This window comes from Xyrauchen texanus, chromosome 19 (genome assembly GCF_025860055.1).
Source record: "Xyrauchen texanus isolate HMW12.3.18 chromosome 19, RBS_HiC_50CHRs, whole genome shotgun sequence".
NCBI classification, from domain to species: Eukaryota; Metazoa; Chordata; class Actinopteri; order Cypriniformes; family Catostomidae; genus Xyrauchen; species Xyrauchen texanus.
In genome coordinates, this window is record NC_068294.1 from 38,282,179 (window position 1) to 38,301,866 (window position 19,688).

At 38.3% G+C, this 19,688-nt stretch overlaps 1 protein-coding gene and 1 pseudogene across 1 annotated transcript; both read left to right on the forward strand.

Annotated features, from left to right (window-relative positions):
- Positions 1-146: 146 nt before the first annotated feature.
- LOC127659552 (ras-related protein Rab-33A-like) lies at positions 147-5,171 on the forward strand. Its single transcript, XM_052149412.1, has 2 exons — positions 147-425; positions 2,919-5,171. Exons 1-2 carry the CDS (start codon positions 183-185, stop codon positions 3,363-3,365), a joined length of 690 nt encoding a protein of 229 aa, XP_052005372.1. The 5' UTR covers positions 147-182; the 3' UTR covers positions 3,366-5,171.
- Positions 5,172-6,006: 835 nt separating this feature from the next.
- LOC127659553 (selenoprotein T2-like) lies at positions 6,007-14,954 on the forward strand (annotated as a pseudogene).
- Positions 14,955-19,688: the final 4,734 nt, after the last annotated feature.

A 19,688-nucleotide genomic window follows, 5' to 3' on the forward strand; every position in this document is an offset into this window, starting at 1 on the left:
CAATTGCAATAAAACTCACATTTACATTAACCAGAAGTACTGCATCTTTCGCATGCACTTGTCTTTATGTAAACTCCCTGCATCTGCAAAGGGAGTAGATCTATCATCCCTTCCCCCATCACCACCATCACCACTGCCGGACCAGTGAGTGAACACAAGGCTGTGTACATCATTTCACCGTTATGGCACATGAATTCACCAACTCACAGAATGCCAACCTCACGTCGTCTCTCGATCTGAGCACGTCGCTGGATCACAGCGTCCAGACGCGCATTTTTAAAATTATTGTGATCGGGGACTCTAATGTGGGTAAGACCTGTTTAACCTTCCGCTTCACCGGCAGATCCTTCCCATGCAAGACTGAAGCCACCATCGGCGTGGATTTCAGGGAGAAAGCCGTGGAGATCGAGGGCGAGAAAATAAAGGTGGGATTGTTGTTGTATCGAAGGCCGATGTCTCGTTCTAACACAGAAGTATTGTGGTTTTCAGATGCAGATGTCTGATACCAACACATGAGGAAGCTCAATGTTTACATTCTATTCAATGTCGCTTACATGTTGCATCAAAGACGTATGTCTTTTATTTCAGACATATCAACATTAGGCTACATTATTTTGACAATTAAAGAAACAGGCATTTTCAGTGAGTAGCCTGCTGTGATGCTGTTTTTCATTTTATCGTTCAGCAATATCTTTGTTTTCTTTGTTTTATCATTAATGCAATACAATACTGTGGACAATTGCAAAGATAATAGTTTGACACAATACATATCTTTAGATTTCACATAAACGTCTGCTGCTAAATATATATAAACTGGTTGCCAAAGGTTTGGAATAATGTACAGATTTTGCTCTTATGGAAAGAAATAGGTAATTTATTGACCAAAGTGGCATTCAACTGATCACAATGTATAGTCATGGCAATTAATTACCTGAAAAATTACCATTACAATTAAAAAAGAATTAAAAAAAAAATTCAGTACTTCTTAAACTACTTCAAAGAGTTATCTTTAAAAAATCTTCCACTTGCAGCAATGAAAGCTTTTCATATCCTTGCCATTCTAGCTGTCAGTTTGTCCAGATACTCAGGTGACACTCACCCCACACTTCCTGTAGCACTTGCTATAGATACGGCTGTCATGTTGGGTATTTCTTACGCACCTTACAGTCTAGCTGATCCCACAAAAGCTCAATGGGATTCACTTCCAATTATCTGTTGTCCAATGTCTGTGCTTCTTTGCCCACTCTAACCTTTTCAAAGTGGCATTTTCTTTGCAATTCTTCCCATAAGGGGCGCCCCTGAGTCTTCTCTTACTGTTGTACATGAAACTGGTGTTGAGCGGGTAGAATTCAATGAAGCTGTCAGCTGAGGACATGTGAGGTGTCTATTTCTCAAACTAGAGACTCTGGTGTACTTATTCTTTTGTTTAGTTGCACATCTGGGCTTCCACATCTCTTTCTGTCCTTGTTAGAGCCAGTTGTCCTTTGAAGACTGTAGTGGACACCTTTGTATGAAATCTTCAGGTTTTGGTAATTTCAAGCATTGTATAGCCTTCATTCCTCAAAACAATGATTGACTGATGAGTTTCTTGAGAAAGTAGTTTATTTTTATTTTTTTGCCATTTTTTTACCTAATATTGACCTTAAGACATGCCAGTCTATTGAATACTGTGGCAACTCAAAACCAAACAAAAAGACTGTAAGCGTCTTTTAATGAACCAAATAGCTTTCAGCTGTGTTTGATATAATGGCAAGTGATTTAACATGATTACTCAAGTAAAAGGTATTGGAGTGATGGCTTCTGGAAGTGGGGCCTGTCTAGATTTGATTAAAAAAAAATATTAAAAATAAAATTTCAAATAGTGGTGGTGCACTGTTTTTTTTATATCAGTATTGTCCTGACTATACTTTGTGATCAGCTGAATGCCACTCTGGTGAATTAAAATACCAATCAAGTGAACTCTATACTCATAAAAAAGTACCATGTTTAATATAGTTACTCTAAACTGGTGTACGTTTTTAGCTTCACTTCTATCAAAAAAGATAATTAAATAAGATGATGGAAATATTCTGAAAGCTTCTTACACTGATGGAGATCCAATATTTGTTTAAAAAAAATTGCAGTAGTAACAATAACTCTTAAAATTATATTTTGAAGGGAACTATGCATGATACATTTGTAAGGGTAGTTTTCTTGGCCATATTATGTTGCATTAAGTTTACAGAGCTCTGGAAAGAATGGATGCAGCCATTGGAAAGATACAGAAGTAGATAAAAGGGAAAAAAACAATGTAGATTTTGGGATTGTCATCCCAAATCAGCCATATTTTACTTGTAGGCCTACCTTCACAACCAAAAGCCATTAAATAAAAACAAATCATCTCCAATTGCAGAAATCAGGACTGAATTAAATTCTATTATTTTATCACGTTTTATGAGTAGGCTAAAAAGATGATGTTAATTGCAACCTGCAAAGTGCAATTTAGACATTCATGATTTTACATGACATTATTAAATAAAAAAACAAATCTTGATTTTTTTTTTTACTTCAAAACAAGAATATAATAATTTCTTTAATATTACATTTTAATAATAACTTTTTATTTGTATATATTTTTTTTTTTCCAAAGTTACACATCTGTCACATCACTTCTTGAAGATAATATTCCAGAGGTACTTGGTGTATCATCACTTTTCTCAGCCATGTTTAATTTATGTCAACAACAAAAAAAACATGGTGACATATGTAGAATTATAAGTAAGGTGCATAGACAATCACCTGTGGTGGTTTATGCCTAGAAATGGGGTTTTAAAGACATCCATGTTAGTTGGCATCCTAGGGTTAAATCAGATGGAACTAAATCTCCTAAACTCCTATGTAACCTTGCAATTTGTTTTGTCTTCTTTCTTCTCTAATAGGTACAAGTATGGGACACAGCAGGCCAGGAACGCTTTCGCAAGAGCATGGTAGAGCATTACTACCGCAACGTCCATGCTGTCGTATTCGTGTACGATGTCACTAAAATGGCCTCTTTCCAGAACTTAAAGACCTGGATTCAGGAGTGCAACGGGCATGGTGTGTCATCCGCTGTGCCTCGTGTCCTGGTGGGCAACAAGTGCGATCTGATTGACCAGATTCAGGTCCCCTCCAACACTGCCCTCAAGTTTGCCGATGCCCATAACATGCTGCTGTTTGAAACGTCAGCCAAAGATCCAAAGGAGAGCCAGAATGTGGACTCCATTTTCATGTGCCTGGCATGTCGTCTAAAAGCCCAAAAGTATTTGATCTACAGAGATGTGGAGAGAGAAGATGGTAGAGTCAGATTGACCCATCAACCAGGCCCTAAAAGTAACTGCCTGTGCTGAGGACCTTAAACTGTGAAATTAGTAACGTTTATCATTTGCATTGAAACAATGTGCCTGCAACTAATGACATTTTATTTTGTGATAACTGCACCAACTGACCTTGCCATTTTCTCTGAGTTTCTCTGTATGTGCTTATCTTTAGTTTTCTAGAATTACATCACTAAAAACACTCAGATGTGGATGAAACACATGTAACCTGACAAGAAAAAGTCTAGGTCATATTTCACCTTGAAATCAAAACAAAGGGGAAAAAAGTATTTTTAAAATATTTTGCTTAAACGGAGCTTATTTTTAGGACCATTAAATGTAATTTTTTTTGGTATATTTTCTTTTTTTTTGCATTTTGACATAATTTAATGACAATTAAGCACATTTTCCTCCAATTCTCATTTATGTAATGCATAAAGAATCTCATTCTGATTACTGTAATGTGAAAAAAATGATGTTTGTGAAATATTTATACATAATGGTAGTTTGTGTTGGGGGGGGTGCGCTTAATTTCTGTTAAAATATTGTCACAATGCAATCTCAATGGCCCTAAAATAGGCTTAATTTTCTTAGCACACAATATAATTTCTTATTTATAACTTAATTTGTTTTCTGGGTGAAATGTGACATTCGATAACATTCACCCATTTATTGATGTTGGATTGCTAATACTAAATTTAGGACACACTGTATCTGCAATATCACTATATCTTTAAAGGTTTGAAGAAATGTGACATTTGTCTGATTTCCAGTCATTTAGGTCAGTCATATTAATTTGGATCTATGCATCAGTATACAATCAACTCAAAATATCACTTACTGCAATAAGACATAACATCCCCTACATCATCATCGGTTGATGGTCTTAATGTATTAGCAGTCAGGTACTGCACTGGATTCTGAATCATCAAGCAGTACATGAGGTTTCACATGAAGTTTCAAGTTTCATAATTCAAATGTTTGTATGCCTTAAATATTGGTGATTTCACATAGCTTTGTTATTCCTCAATGCTAAACAAAAGTGATAACATTAGCACTCACTGAGTGCATGGATGTATTAGGCATTTGATACGGATATTATGAAAATGTAAAAACAGTTATAAACACATATTCTTTGGTGTTTAGCATTAAATGGTTGAGAACCCAACCAAATATTTAATGCAATTAGGTAACACCAATAATTTACCAAATGTGGACAAACAAGTATAACAGTGTGGGAAGTATCATGTATATAGCAGAAAAATACTACTTAACATCACATTAATATTTCACCAGCTTAAGGGTTCCTCCAAATGTAAAAACGCTTGACCATCTATGAATGTAAGCTTAACAACTGTTCTATATGTTTTTTTGTTTTTTAAATAAATTAACAAAAGAAAAGGCAGTATTTTAGATCTGTCGAGTGTTTCCTGGTTGGTGTTGCTAATTGGGAAAACAATTTTGATTATGGAATAGGAGAGTGCCCTGTGACTGTTTTTATAGCATTATCACTATTTACTGCTAAACTGTCTGTTCTGTCTTTTGGTTCTTAAACATTCCGTAGAATACTCTCTACTATTTCAGAAGTTGCTAGGTGTGTGTTTGCAGTTTCTTTTAATGGTTTCAAATGCTCTTCATGTTTTAAAACCCATCAGAGAATTTTTAATCGTGTAAGCCAATGACGCTATTTCATGTTACATGTTACTGTATGTATGTTTGGTTATGAGCACCAGATTAAATTACATATACCCTGAAGCACTGAACCAATATATTATCTGGAGAAAAAAAATGGTTATTAACATGAAACATTTTTGGAGCTCAAGTTTCAGATGAACAAAGCATTAAACATTTATCAAGTGAGGAAAGCGTTTTTAAAAATGCACAATGTAATACTATTGATTATATTGGCGAAGTGCATACATGGCAGACATTGATGCTTATATAGAAGAGTGTTAACAGTACTAAGAGACAAACCACTTAAAACAAGGATTACATACCAATTGCCATTGCAGAGTGGAGTTACATTAATTTTTATGATGATAAAGCCCTAATTTGTTATAAAACTTGTGTTATCAGTTTTATGTTCACATAAATACAATATGAGACTGGTTCTCATTTACAGAATTCTGATAGTATTTCACTTAATACATTTAACAGTTAAATGAAACTCAAAGTATATATATATATACGATAAGAAAGTACTCTCAACGCCCACAATTGTGTCACAAGTTAAACTCAAAGATCAAACAAAAGCACATGAGGTAATCAAATATTTCTCACTGGAACATTTGATACCAAAACATAATAATGGTAACTTAAATTATGTAAGTGTTTCTTTCCTGATTTGCACTGTAACTGTGTAAATAAATTGTCTACTCTCCACATTTCTCTGTTGCACAAATTAATTTCAATTTACTACACAGAACCTTTTTTGTGAAATTTTATTTTATTTATTTATTTTTTTACATCTAATGATCGAATCAAATATTAATATTTCCATTTCTTGATTAATTGGATGCAATATATACAATTAATATACAAAATAGTGTTTTTCATAAACATTCAGTGTCATATATTATGTCACCATCAGATGGCGCAGTTCCCACTTTTTTCCCTTGACAACCTTGAATGACTTTTATTATGAAACATCATAGTTTTTTCCGTGCTGGTCGCTTGATCAGTCAGAGGCTGGTGTGGCAGCTCGGCGTCGGCGGCAGTGGGACCGTGGGCTCGGTTCTGTCACTGCGGACAGGGCCAGAGATGGCGGAGTATAGTCAGACGGGGATATTAACAGCCCTGCTGCTGTTTACTGTGCTAACAGTGAGGGATATTTATGTTGGCCGGAGCAGCATGACTCAACAGGAGTAGTAGTAGTAGCAGCAGCAGCGGGCCCGACAGCTTTCTGGATCCGGACATGCACACACAGAGGCAGAACAAACCCAAATTCTATACGGGTCCGCTTCTCAAGTTCCAGTTCTGGTAATATAATAATAATAATAATCAAAATAAATAAATAAGTCTTAATAACAAATATGTAATTTATTTATAATTAATCACTGATAATGATGATCGCGATAGTTGTTATATGTAATAATTATTCATAAAAAAAAAAAATAAGCTATGAAATGTAATTAATGTTTATTTATTTATGTATGTACATGTGTGTACATGTATGCGAGCTTTAGAGCTCCCTGCATGAGAGCAGAGTGCTGCAGCCGCTCGCGAGATGGGCGTTCAAGCGAAAATGTGTTTTGTTTTGCTTTGCTTCAACAGGAACACCAGCGATATTAACAACAGAAAACACAACATGGCTGCACACAAACCAGAGAACAAAACTTGCATGTCTGAAGAGTTTGTTGTAAAAAAAAAAAAAAAATAGATGCCTGTCTATGACAAGTCTCAGAGACGTGCACAGACCTTAGCTGGGACAGGTGCAGAAGGATAAATAAGGGCACTGATTTGTTTTTGTTTTTTTTTATTTGTTTTTTTTTAAACTAACTAATTTCTTTACTTTTTGAGTATTTAACCATTTTCTTGTGTGTGTGTTATATATATATATATATATATATATATATATATATATATACACTATAAAAATATTTTTATTATTTCAATTTTCAAAATATATTAAAATATTCCTTTATTTATTAGCCTATACTGTTACATTTCTCACAAAAATCCATGGTTATACACTTGTTTATTTTTTTATTCTCGGACATGGTCTGTGATAACCCAATGCTTTTGACATGTGTCATAGTAAAACCATGGTATTTTGTTTAAGAACCTTGGAGTACCATGACAGTGTCATGAAATATGATTAATCAATCAGTACCATGGCATTACCCTGGTAACGTGGTGCATGGTGCGAAGACATGAGAAATTGCGAGCGTGAGGCGATCTACTGTGTTCCGTGAATGCTACAGGTCCTTGATTTAACATATACATGTGAGTAAAGGCAGCTAGTGCACCCTTTGGATATGATAGTGCCCCCCTAGGGAGTTGGTGCCCTTCACAGACTGCTTAATATGCAAATAGGGTGCGGCGGTTCTGTGGTAGCCTAATGGTACGTTTCTGAAAGCGTTTAGTCTAGTGGCTTAATAGTTTCAGCAAAAGCAAACTGGCTTTGGCTGAACCTGACAGCTCCTTCAGTTTATGTCAATATTCTATAAAATAATAATTTAATTGATATCACTGAAAGCGATGCGTCTGCTCCCATTATAAATATAAAATCTGTCTAAATCTGTGTACTAGTGGTACACGATGTCGGAAATGCAGTAGCAATCGAGTATTATTCTTTTGATGAACTTGCAGCACAATAAATGGAGTGTACATTTTATCTGACCTGTTATGCGTCTGAGGTAACGGCACTTCGATGTTCTGGGTATTGCAAATTCAAAACTGCATTTTTTGCTTTCTTGAAGGGCACTCCTGCGGGATGGGATGCCACTCGAAAGCTTGTTCTAAACGAAAGTGAGAAAATTTATCTTTTCTCGGAGGGCCCTCGCACAATACTATTAGCAAAGGGTACAATAATACAGTAATGCCATGTTTCCTTCAGAGTGCCCACTTCAAGGGGCTCTGCACATTGTAGTGAGTATAGGCCATAGGGAGGATCACTTGCGATTGGAATCTGCCCCCATGATCTGCATGCTTTTAAAGGCACATCCACTTAATTTTCTTTAATATGCCCAAGATTATCAAATAAATCTCAAAATAACACATAATTACTGTTATTGTGACATTATGACAAGATTTTAATTTATTAAAATATCTCCTGTTTTTCTGGCAACCAAAAGGGCACTGTAAAACAGTTAAAGGATGGGCAAGGAGGAGGCGAGAACCGGCTTGTCAACATAAATAATAATTTAATAAGAAACTTAAAACACAACATAAACAAACACACATGCGGACATGCCCGTAATTCTCTCCCTCTCGAACAATCGTCACCGGCCGCCTTTATCCCTCGCGCGCCTCATCGGGCCGATTGGGGACCGGGCGCGCGATATTCCGACCCGACCCCGCCCCCCTCCACTCCACATTCCTCCCGGCGTTATCTCAGGACGGGGTGCCACCGGCATGACTTACACCCCCCCTGTCCCTGGGGCGGGGTGTATCTCACGTGGTCATCCCCGCCTTCCTTGCCCTGGGAGGAGACGGAAGGGGACAAACAACAACAAAATAGGCGAGGGAAAAGGCTAACACGGTGCGAAAGGGAGAGAGAGAGGAGAGAGACAAAAAGCTCACTCACCGGTTCTCTGATGTACCGTCGCGTGGTCCTCGAACACTCCTCCACACTCAGGCGGACGACAGCCGCTCCAACCCCGGGCGAACCGGAGTGAAACCGTCGACCCCCAGCGGGTAGAACGCGCCTCCGCTTTTCTGGCGGCAAATGGGGACACTCGTCCGCCCCTGGCAGCGGCTCTACCGCTCCGGGCGGTTGGAGAGTTTTTCCCTCCTCCCCTCGCGGACGGCGGTCTTCCCTCGACCTCTCCGCGTCTCTGGGGATGGCAGGGCACTCCTCCGCCCCCGGCAGCGGCTCCCTCGCTCCAGGCGGTCGGGGTATCCAGTCCCCACTTGCCCCGCGGACGACGGCCGTACACCGCATCCGGGCGGTCGGGCTACTCCGTCACCCGGCAGATGGCAGCGACGCTCCCCTGGGTGGACGGCAGTGTCGAGGACTCTGCGACAGGCATCCCTCCTCCTTCCCGGGTTTCAGCACCAATGTAAAACAGTTAAAGGATGGGCAAGGAGGAGGCGAGAACCGGCTTGTCAACATAAATAATAATTTAATAAGAAACTTAAAACACAACATAAACAAACACACATGCGGACATGCCTGTAATTCTCTCTCTCTCTCTCGAACAATCGTCACCGGCCGCCTTTATCCCTCGCGCGCCTCATCAGGCCGATTGGGGACCGGGCGCGCGATATTCCGACACGGCCCCGCCCCCCTCCGCTCCACAGGCACCCTTTAGATTTGTGAATGAAAGGGGCTTGCGCCCCTGCTGCCCCCGTTCTATGCACGTCAGTGATAAGCCTTATGTGTTTGAACCAGAGTCCTCAATCAAACAGAGTGATGCGGCTGAAGGTAGTTAAAGTCACACCGTGTCCTAAACACACACACGCACATACAAGTTCAGGATGGAGAAGAGGTCACAGACATTCCCACTCCCTCCGCTTTTCTCTATTTCTGGGCATAGAAATGCATTTATATTTCGACTACAAATGCTTCAGACATGTAAGTTCTTTACTCTGGTTTGTGTGCAGCCATGTTGTGTTTTTTGTTGTTAATAAAACTGGTGGTCCTGTTGAAGCGGGAGGAAAAAAATCTTTTTTGTTTGATCGGCCCACCTTGCGAGTGGATGCAGCGCTCTGCTCTCATGCAAGGAGCTCTAAAGCTCACTTCACAGCGAATGCACTGTAGGACAGATTATATCACAGCAGGTGCACTGAAGATCAGATTGCATATTATCAAACATACAATGTCGTTTTTAGATGGTCATATCGATTGATTAGATAAGATGCGATCGCGAATGCACTTGCCAGCTATGTGCACTGCTGTATTGTTTACATGCAATGCAGTATGGGATGCCATCGCTGCCACTGCATCAAAACAGTGCAATCCAATGGTAATGGCTTGACATTTTTATTTAGTGATTGTTTGAATGTTTGTAACATTTAAATAAAGATATTGTGATGTTGAAAATGACCATTTGAGCAGCTGGTTCATAATTTAGTAATACAGATCACACCTGTTTGATTGTACGCCTCTGAGCCCAGCTTAGTGTAATCACGCCGGTTTGATCGTACATGCGAAAGGGTTAATTGCTTCTTTTTCTTCAGTATATCCTGAGGGTACAGTAAGGTGTTCCAGGAGTACTCCCGGTCCATAAACCAGCTGTACCCGGACATCCGAATCGAGGGAGAGAATTACCCTCCCAAACCTATCAACAAGTGAGTCTGCTTTTCCAAATGTTATGGAGTAAGTCTAGTCTTTGCATAAACTTTGATATGCACAAGTGATGTGGTTTGATCCTAATTTCAATGTTTTCCTCTCCAGATACATTGCAAATTTCGTCTCCTACTTCAAACTGCTTGCCATCGCCTTGATTGTGACTGGACAAAATCCTTTCCAAATGTTTGGGATGAACACTCCAAGAATATGGTCCTGGGGACAGGAGAATAAGGTAATGTTTGTGTCACTTCTAGAGATGTCAATGATATCTGTTAATCGGTTAATTGTCGTTAAGAATTTAACCAATTAAAAATGTATTAACCGACAATGTATATGTACAATTTCTCCGGAGCAACTTTAATACCACTCGAGGGCATACTTCACATTTGCAGTTGATAAAAACTAATGGCGTGCAATAAAGAAAGAAGCGGTCCGTAAATGATGAGACAAGATGAAGAGGGCAAAATGTAGTTCAGTGTGGGAGCATTACACTGTAAAAGAGGACAATGCTTAATGTAAATATTGCGACACCGTCTTAAAATACAGCTCCAGTACAACGTCATTGTTGTACCACCTGAAAAGTCAGCACCCGACGGTTGCAGTGCAAGTCGAAAGTGGAACACTGTCCTCCCAACAAACTATCACGTCGATGTTAGCCAGAAGAGGCTGTAGTGATGTGCGTGCAGAGGCAATAACTCAGAGGCAGGGTTGGATTGGTAATCTGGCATACTGGGCATTTTCCCGGTGTGCTGACGTACTTTGGGGCTGATCAGGGGCGGACTGGCCATCGGGAGAACCGGGCGGGCCTGTGGGCCGGCCGAGAAACGGGCCGAATGGGCCGCAATAAGCTGAAATGAGCCGCCATGATATAGCAACTGCGTAGACACTTGTGTTTAAGGCAACAATGATATCAATATCGACCTCATTAACATTTTTAATTAAAAGTTCCTGGTCTTAATGTGCTTGATAGTTTAGTGCATGTGTTTGCATAATCATACTCTTTCATCAAAATGAATGTATTAACTCCCTCTACCTTTTTAAAGGACATTTAGCTGAAATAAACAAGAGAAAAATAATTTTAACTTATTACATTTTAGCCTACTTTGAATCCTGTCAAATCCCAATGGATAAAGTCTTTGTTGAATTCTGTCCAATGTCCACATAGTGCTTTTTACAGTAAGTAAAACTTGAGAAAATATTTCTAACAGTTGTTAGTCTGTTTTCCAGATATTTTCCTGTCTCATGGTATTCTTCCTTAGTAACATGTTGGAGACCCATTTCCTCTCTACTGGAGCGTTTGAGATTTCATTGAATGGTAATGTCATTTGGATGAGCACTCCAAATGAGCATGCTGGGGGATAAATCTTGCTTTGAATTATACAAGCCTTTTATGTATGTCACAGCATTATCACTAGCTCTTTCTCTGTTTTAGATGTGCCAGTTTGGTCCAAATTGCAATCAGGATATGTGCCCAACATTCAGGAGGTTTTCCAGATCTTGGATAATCACCTTAAGATGAATCAGGTTGACAAGATGAACTTTCCCTCACCGTAGTGCGGTTGCTTTTTCCATGAGACAAGTGAGTGGTAAAACCTGTACACTGACATCATCGTTTATGTCGCAGCATGCACAGCGTCTGCTTGGTCAAGCATGTCAGGTGTTTAACAAGGGTTTGCTTTTTCAGTGCCTTTTTAAAGTTTTGCAGAGCTTTGTTTTGTTGCTTGTACAATTCCAATATGGAATATATGTGTGGGGTTTTATATTGTGACAAGCCATCAACAGTATGCAGGAAATTGGACAGTTCAGTACAACGTAAGTAGTTCTTTTAAAAAATGACAAGATCTACACAGCAGCAGGCACTGTGTTGCCCTAAAATTTGGTTCTAACCAAGTGTGACATGATAAAGCAATAAGTAAAACATAAAATGTCTTTACAGCATTCTTAATTCTACAAAACACCAGCATTAAGGGACGTTCACACAGAATGCTTTCTTGGGTTAAAGTAATATCAGTGTTTAGTACAAGTTAAGCTCAATTAATATAATTTTTGTCTTAATGATGATTTCCACAAATTATTGGATCTGCTCCTTAATTACAAAAAAATCAACGTATGTAAAATAAAATAAAAGAACAAAAATCGTGGTTACAGTATGGCACTTACAATGAAAGTTTCGGGTGGGTAAAAAATATTGATTTCCTGATCTTCATTTGAACGATCTCAATATCGATTCTTAAATCCCAAGAACAATCTTTTGCTCTATGCTAGGGGTGGGTTAAAATATCTTTATTCTGATGCATCACGATCTTCATTTGAACAATCTCGATATTGATTCATGATATCCAATGAGAGGAAAACGTTCACATTGGCAACCGAATTCCACGCTGTGAATAAAATGTATACATTTGGCAACAAGCTGGTAAATGTTTTGATTTCACTCACCAGTGAATGAGTTGTGTAGTATAGTGATGGATTATTCAGCAGCGAGATCCTTTCCATTGTAAGTGCCTCACTATAACCACTTTTTTATTAAACAAGGTGCATAAGTGGGCCTGGTAGCTCAATGAGTAAAGACGCTGACTACCACCACTGGAGTCGCGTGCTGAGTGGTCGATTTAATGTGGTTCTCGCTCTCGGTGGTGAGTTGTGCGTGGATGGCGCAGAGCATAGCTTGAAGCCTCCACACACGTTACATCTCTGCGGTAACACAATGGAGGCAACTGTGATTCATCCTCCGCCACCCGGATTGAGGCGAGACACTACATCACCACGAGGACTTAGAGCGCATTGGGAATTGGGTGTTCCAAATTGGGGAGAAAATATTTGTTTTATAAATAAACAAGGTGCATGTTGAAATTATTTTGCATTGCTCAACATTTAAAACACAAATTATGTTGATTTGAGCTTTGCCTATATTGTACTTGGAAATTCCCTTGAAAAGCTAGAGACAGCGCAACAAATGGAACAGAATGCAGGTGTCTCGAGACATGGTAACAAAAGTTTACGTTCTTTTAACTTTGCGAAATGTATTAAGAAAATAAACCCTCCACTTATGCCACAAGACGCTAAAAAAGCATCAAGACCCATCTCAACTCATCGAAGACTTTTGTCTAGTGCATGTTTACTTGTAAACAGCGCAGACGCATGCAAAAACACATCCTGTGTGAAAGGCCCCTCAAATCTCATTTTCTCCTCTGTAGGTCTCCGGAGCCATTTCTCTGGTTAGTGGGACTGTGGACTGGCATAATGAAGGCCTGCACTGCAAACAGCTAGCTGTTAGTGCGGGCTTGATACTCAGCCACCACCCACACTCCCTCTGCCCAGTGACACACACCTTTGGATGGACTAGATCTCTTCAGAGCTTCAAACTACATGTAATTGTAAGAGAATCATTTGCAAGCTGGAGGCACTAAATCTATTAATAAATGCAGAAGTTGCCGGCATATGCAAGTGTTTTTTGACCAGTGTCTTGGTCAAGATAGTTTTCTGTTTGTAACGAGTGCTTTCAGCTTAAATTGTATGGGATGTTCCATATTTCTCAAGGGCAACTGTGATAAAAAATGTTTTAAATCTAAATGTAGATGTCTTAAAAATAACCTTTAAACATGTGTATTTGTTTGCACTGGTGTAGAACTGTACTGTATGTGGGGTATCTGACTTTTTAAATTAGTCGGAATGTCGGTGTACTGCAGAAACATGCAATGTTGTTAGAGTGAGGTAGACCATTTGTTCTTAAAGGAATATGTCACCTAAGAATGGAAATTCTGTTGTCACTCACTTGCATGTTGTTCCAAACCCAACTTTCTCCTGTGAAAGACAAATGGAGAGGGTTTGAAAAATGTTCATGCTGCTGTTTCCCACACAATGAAAGTGAATGATGACTCAAAATATATAATAAAAAATAAAAGAATCACTATAAAACTAGTACAAATGACACTACATTTCAAGCGTTTTTGGTCTTTATTCACTAAAAGTTCTTCCGTCCAATTCTGCATATTCAGACTTGTCTTATTTGGTTGCGGGAAACATACATCACACAGTGGCATTTGACATCAAGCCTGGTGTGATGCGTCTTCATGTGTCATATTTGAATGCACTCAAATGATATTCGAGAGCTACGGTGGAGGGCAAGATTTTCAGCCATATACTGACTTATAATCGATTTGGAACAACATGAGGGTGAGTAACTGATAAATGATGTATTTTCATTTTTGGGGAAAACTTCCTTTTATTTGCCTGAAATTGTATATTCATGTCAACTCCATCACAATGTGTTCGCTGCTTTGATTTATAAGGACAGCACATGCTGGTAAAGGAGAAAAGTGCTGTAGTTGGGAATTTAATGCAAAGTCTTCCTCTCTTTTGCTCAACTGTTCAACTGTATGTAAGCACTGCCAGAGAAATCTGTCGAATCAGCTGTAACTTTTAAGAGCGATTGTTTGGGTTGCTGCAGTCGTCTTAATGATCGTGTGATTGAGAACGTTGCATATCAGAATGGTAAATCCAAAGACTCCCTCCAGTTTTCCAGCTTTCTCCATATAGATGTGGCGGTAAGAAATGCACCCCTTATATTTTAGTGTACTTCTCTGTGAATTTGTAACAGAATTGATGCTTATAGATAGATTGAGAGATGACATTGTACCCTATTTCACAGTCATGTAAAATAAACATTAAAAAAAAAAACTTGTCAATGTGCTGTTTTCATTTCTATTTGTCACTAAACCAGTTATGAATTGGGCTGTTGTTCGAGTTCATCTCATTTTAGATCACATGGCATCAGGCCCATATAAGAGGCCTATTATTTGTGACAAAAGAATATTGTGGAGAGAAAGGAGCTCTATTTTTGTTTTGCAATTTATTTTCTGTTTTACTGTTCCTTATGTGACATCTCTCACCTAACTATCGCTTCACTTGAAGAGCACTGTACTCTGATGGAGGTGCCTCAGCCTTTAGTTTAATCATGGCTTATACATATGAAGAATAAAACAACTTGAACGCGCACTCAATGCTGCAAATCAAGTCTTTAGAAAAAGGTCGCAAAAACTGACACTGCTTAAAGGTGCACTCAGTAATTTTTTCTGCATTAAAAAAGATTTAGTGATGTTAGATGGAGTGGTGGTGGCGTAGTGGGCTAAAGCACATAACTGTTAATCAGAAGGTCGCTGGTTCGCCACAGCCACCACCATTGTGTCCTTGAGCAAGGTCCTTGCTTCGGGGAGATTGTCCCTGTAATAAGTGCACTGTAAGTCGCTTTGGATAAAAGCGTCAGCCAAATGCATAAATGTAGATTTACACCAAAGGAAATTAATAGTAATTTTGAAACATATGTATAAAATCTTGAGCACTTGCATGAGATGAAGATGCCAGTCATATCAGTAACCTTATAAAAGCTGTTTAATCTCAGTAACATCCTGTTGTTGGACACTCACTCATGGATTAAATTAATAATGGCTGTGAATTTCAACCATCAAATTGGTAAATGAAAACAATTGCATTTAAATCATGCTGCATCCATGACCCTAAGTGTAAGAATGACATACACAGGCATGTTCTTTATGGTGGAAGAGCAACAATAAATACAGTAAACCAATAATAGAAGGATGCAGCATATCAGCAATCCAGTATTGGCATGAAAGTGACAATACTGTAAAAGTGTAGAGTGGAAACTAAACTGAGAGAAAAACCTAGTGACCTTGTGGTCAGTAGCCTGATGGCCTGCAGTTGAAAGCTGTTTTTCAGTCTGGTAGTGCGTGACCGAATACTCCAGTAATGTCTTTTGTAATGAGACACAAACAGGATGTGTGCACGGTAAGAGCTGTGAGCAGCATAGTTGAATTATGGACCGGGCCCAGGGGCCCTTGAGGACGCCGCCCATAATCTTTAAAAACGGATGTTTATATATGCTCAAAAATGTGGGCCCCTCAACAGTGCCCTGTGACTATGAGGGGCCCCAGCCCTCTTGTAGGACCCTTTTTCCTTCCTGTTTTTTGAGCCACTATTTAACCCTAATATGTAGCACATATCATATTTGATGCATGGCTTCCTAGCCTCTATATAATCATCGCTATTTGTATAAGATGTCTCCTGGTGTTTCGATGCTCGTCTGGAAGTAGAAGACCTTGTTATATAAAATGTGAAATATTTGCTAATTTTGATAAACGTAATTGTTACTGATATTTATAATTAGTATTTATTGAATTCAAACAACATGTGCTTAAAATGTCATTATTTTAAAGAAAAATTGGTTTAAACAGGTTTAAAAATATATAATTTTCTGATTATTTAATATTTTATTCTTTCTATGGTTAAGCTTTATTCTTTGTATAAAAGGACTGTTGAACAAAAATATTTATTATTCTATTCATTGCTATAACTGCATGTTTGCCCTACATTACAAAAAATAACTTGGCTTAGCTTGTTGGGAAAAAGATGATATTGATATTTTATTTTGTGAGGTACAAATGTACTGATTAAACTAGATACATAACGTTTGTCAAGACAAACTATAATGTTGGTTTGAAAAAACCTTGACTGAAAGTCAATGTAATGTAGTCTAGTGGCTTTTGGCTTACATGATGCCATCACAGGGCTTTTTTTGATGGGAGAATGATATTGGTAGCCAAGCTGCACGGTCATTACAATCAGAATTTAAATAAAATGACCAAATGACCACTATTTTTGAGCCCCACACCAATCAGCCCATCAAAGCTCTCACAATGGAGGGTTAAGTCTTTGAAGGACATAGGGTGTAGGGATGATCACTTCTGAATGGAACGCACCCTATCATTCAGATGACTTAGAGAAGATATAGCAGCATGAGCCAGAACTGTCTGAACTCTTTGCCAAGTTTCACCAAACCCGTGCATAGAGTCTATATTTGTTAAATTCTTCAATATTGAAACAATTTAATATTTAATATTCAATTTTGTATTTGAAGTTCAAATATTTCATAATGTATTACCACCCCTTTAAATATATGCACGTTTACACATTTATCACACATTTTGTGACATACTTGTTTTTTGTATGCACAATTTTGAGTTTACGTTATGTTTAACAAATGGTAAAATGTTACTGTCTCTTTAAGAACAGTGGCTGTTTCTACTGAGTGGTTACTTTATCACATCCTTGCTGTGTTTGAATTAATCTGACTGTAAATAATAGAACAGGTTTTAAAAGAGTCTTAAATCAATGATAATAGTGGTGTATATATCAACTTTAAAAGATAATTGGACTGAGGGGGCCCTAAAAGGAAATTGGCCCTTGGGCCTCTTGCTGGTCATAATCCCCACAGGGGCGTCGGACTGCGGTTACTGGTGGACCTGTGTAACAGGGGCCCTCACTGGAGGGGGCCCACAGAAAGGCTTCATTGATATTCAATCCTATTATAATTTGTTATATATACTGTATATAGTAATAGCATGCTATTGGTTGGAATAAAACATCGCAAGACTCTGTTTTCCACCTGTAAAAATGGGGTGTTCCCCTATAATCTATCTGCCTTTTCTCCTCCCATGTTCACGACATCTACAGAAATGAATCCAAAATTGGACATTCAAAATATTTTTTTTTACAGAAGAAATGTGAGCCATACCTGTCAACGTACCTGTAAAACATCTGTTGTATTTTAGGTGAATATTTGTTTGATATTCATGTAAACATGGGCCAATATTAACACTTGGCATGCAACAAATGCGAGAGAACATAATTGCTTTTGTTGAGAAAATAAAACTGAAATATTTACCAGGTGGTTAGCAACATTATTACTGGATCATTACATGATTTTAATTAAATAGTAAACAACAATCAGATGCTAGCTTAATAAAGTGATGTGTGCAATTAAAATCAAACTGTCAACATCAGCCACATGCATCTATCTGTATAAACATATTTGACTTCAGTGCATAATTTACCATCAGATGTGTATCTTTATCTTTTTTTGAAATCCATGAGACACATGTTAAATTTTCCTCCCATTAAGCCACCGAAAGAATATGTGAGGAACAATATCACCTGTCATTGCACTTAGATGCTGTTGTATATTTAAAGAGACCGATTTAGCATGTGTTCTGAGTATTAGTGTAAATAATTTTAAATAGAACAATGCATGCAATATATGCATGTAAACTATAAGCATGTAACAAATATATATGCAAATTAATAAATGACGTTTTATAGGAATATAATGAATTTGAAAAATTTTCAAAAACTAAAATGCAACCAATATGATGAAAGACTGACACTGTATAATTTGTAAAATGTATATTTTCAAATTGTATCTAAAAGGGTTACCTAAAAGTCCCTTCATAATTATCAGCATGAGCTAAGAAAAACATTATTTTATATTTAAGTTTAATGGACATTGTAACCAAAATATAAGTTTTAAAACTACCTGAGAGCAGAAATGTTTCTGGATAGACTAAACAACCTGGCATTCTTCTTGTTATGGTGATGCTGCCACCAAGAAAACTTTTTTTTAATAATGTATATCTTGAGGGGCCTGGGTAGCTCAGCGAGTATTGAAGCTGACTACCACCCCTGGAGTTGTGAGTTGGTATACAAGGTGTGCTGAGTGACTCCAGCCAGGTCTCCTAAGCAACCAGATTGGCCCGGTTGCTAAGGAGGGTAGCGTCACCTCCTAAGTGGTAACCTCCTTGTGGTCACGATTAGTGGTTCTCACTCCCAATGGGGGTGTGTGGTAAGTTTTGCGTGGATCGCGGAGAGTAGCATGAGCCTCCACATGCTATGAGTCTCCACAGTGTCATGTGCAATGAACCATGTGATAAGATGCATAGATTGACTGTCTCAGAAGCAGAGGCAATCAGACACCCAGATTGAGTTGAGTAACCGCGCTACCACGAGGACCTACTAAGTAGTGGGAATTGGGCATTCCAAATTGGGAGAAAAAGGGGATATAGTTATTTTTTAAATAATGCAAATCTTGATCCAAATAATATTTGCATTTGAACATAAAAAGTTATGAATTTGGACGGTTAAATATCCTTCTAAAATGTTTATACTGAATATTATCCCCGCCACAAACCTAAATTGGTCAGGGGTACCCAAGATTTGGCGCTATGCCCCTGGCTGTGAGTCCACGCATTGATTCCTTTTTCTTTCCTCAGACAGCTGTAGTCCTGTAAAGCTTTTAAAGGTTATTCAGCATGAAGAGCTCTGTGGTTGTCACCATTTTCTGCAGAGCTTTCCGATCAGTGGAAGAGCTGCTGCCATGGACTCTATGCTAAATTTAGATGGGTTTCGGATTCAGAACAACATTTCTGGTCAGCTTTAGGTCAATGTTTCGCAACTGTTTTTTATTTTTTATTTTATTTTGCATAGTTTTGTTCAAGGTCTTCAAGTAAAAGGGCATGTATCAAGTGACATTATCAGTTTAGGTAAATTAC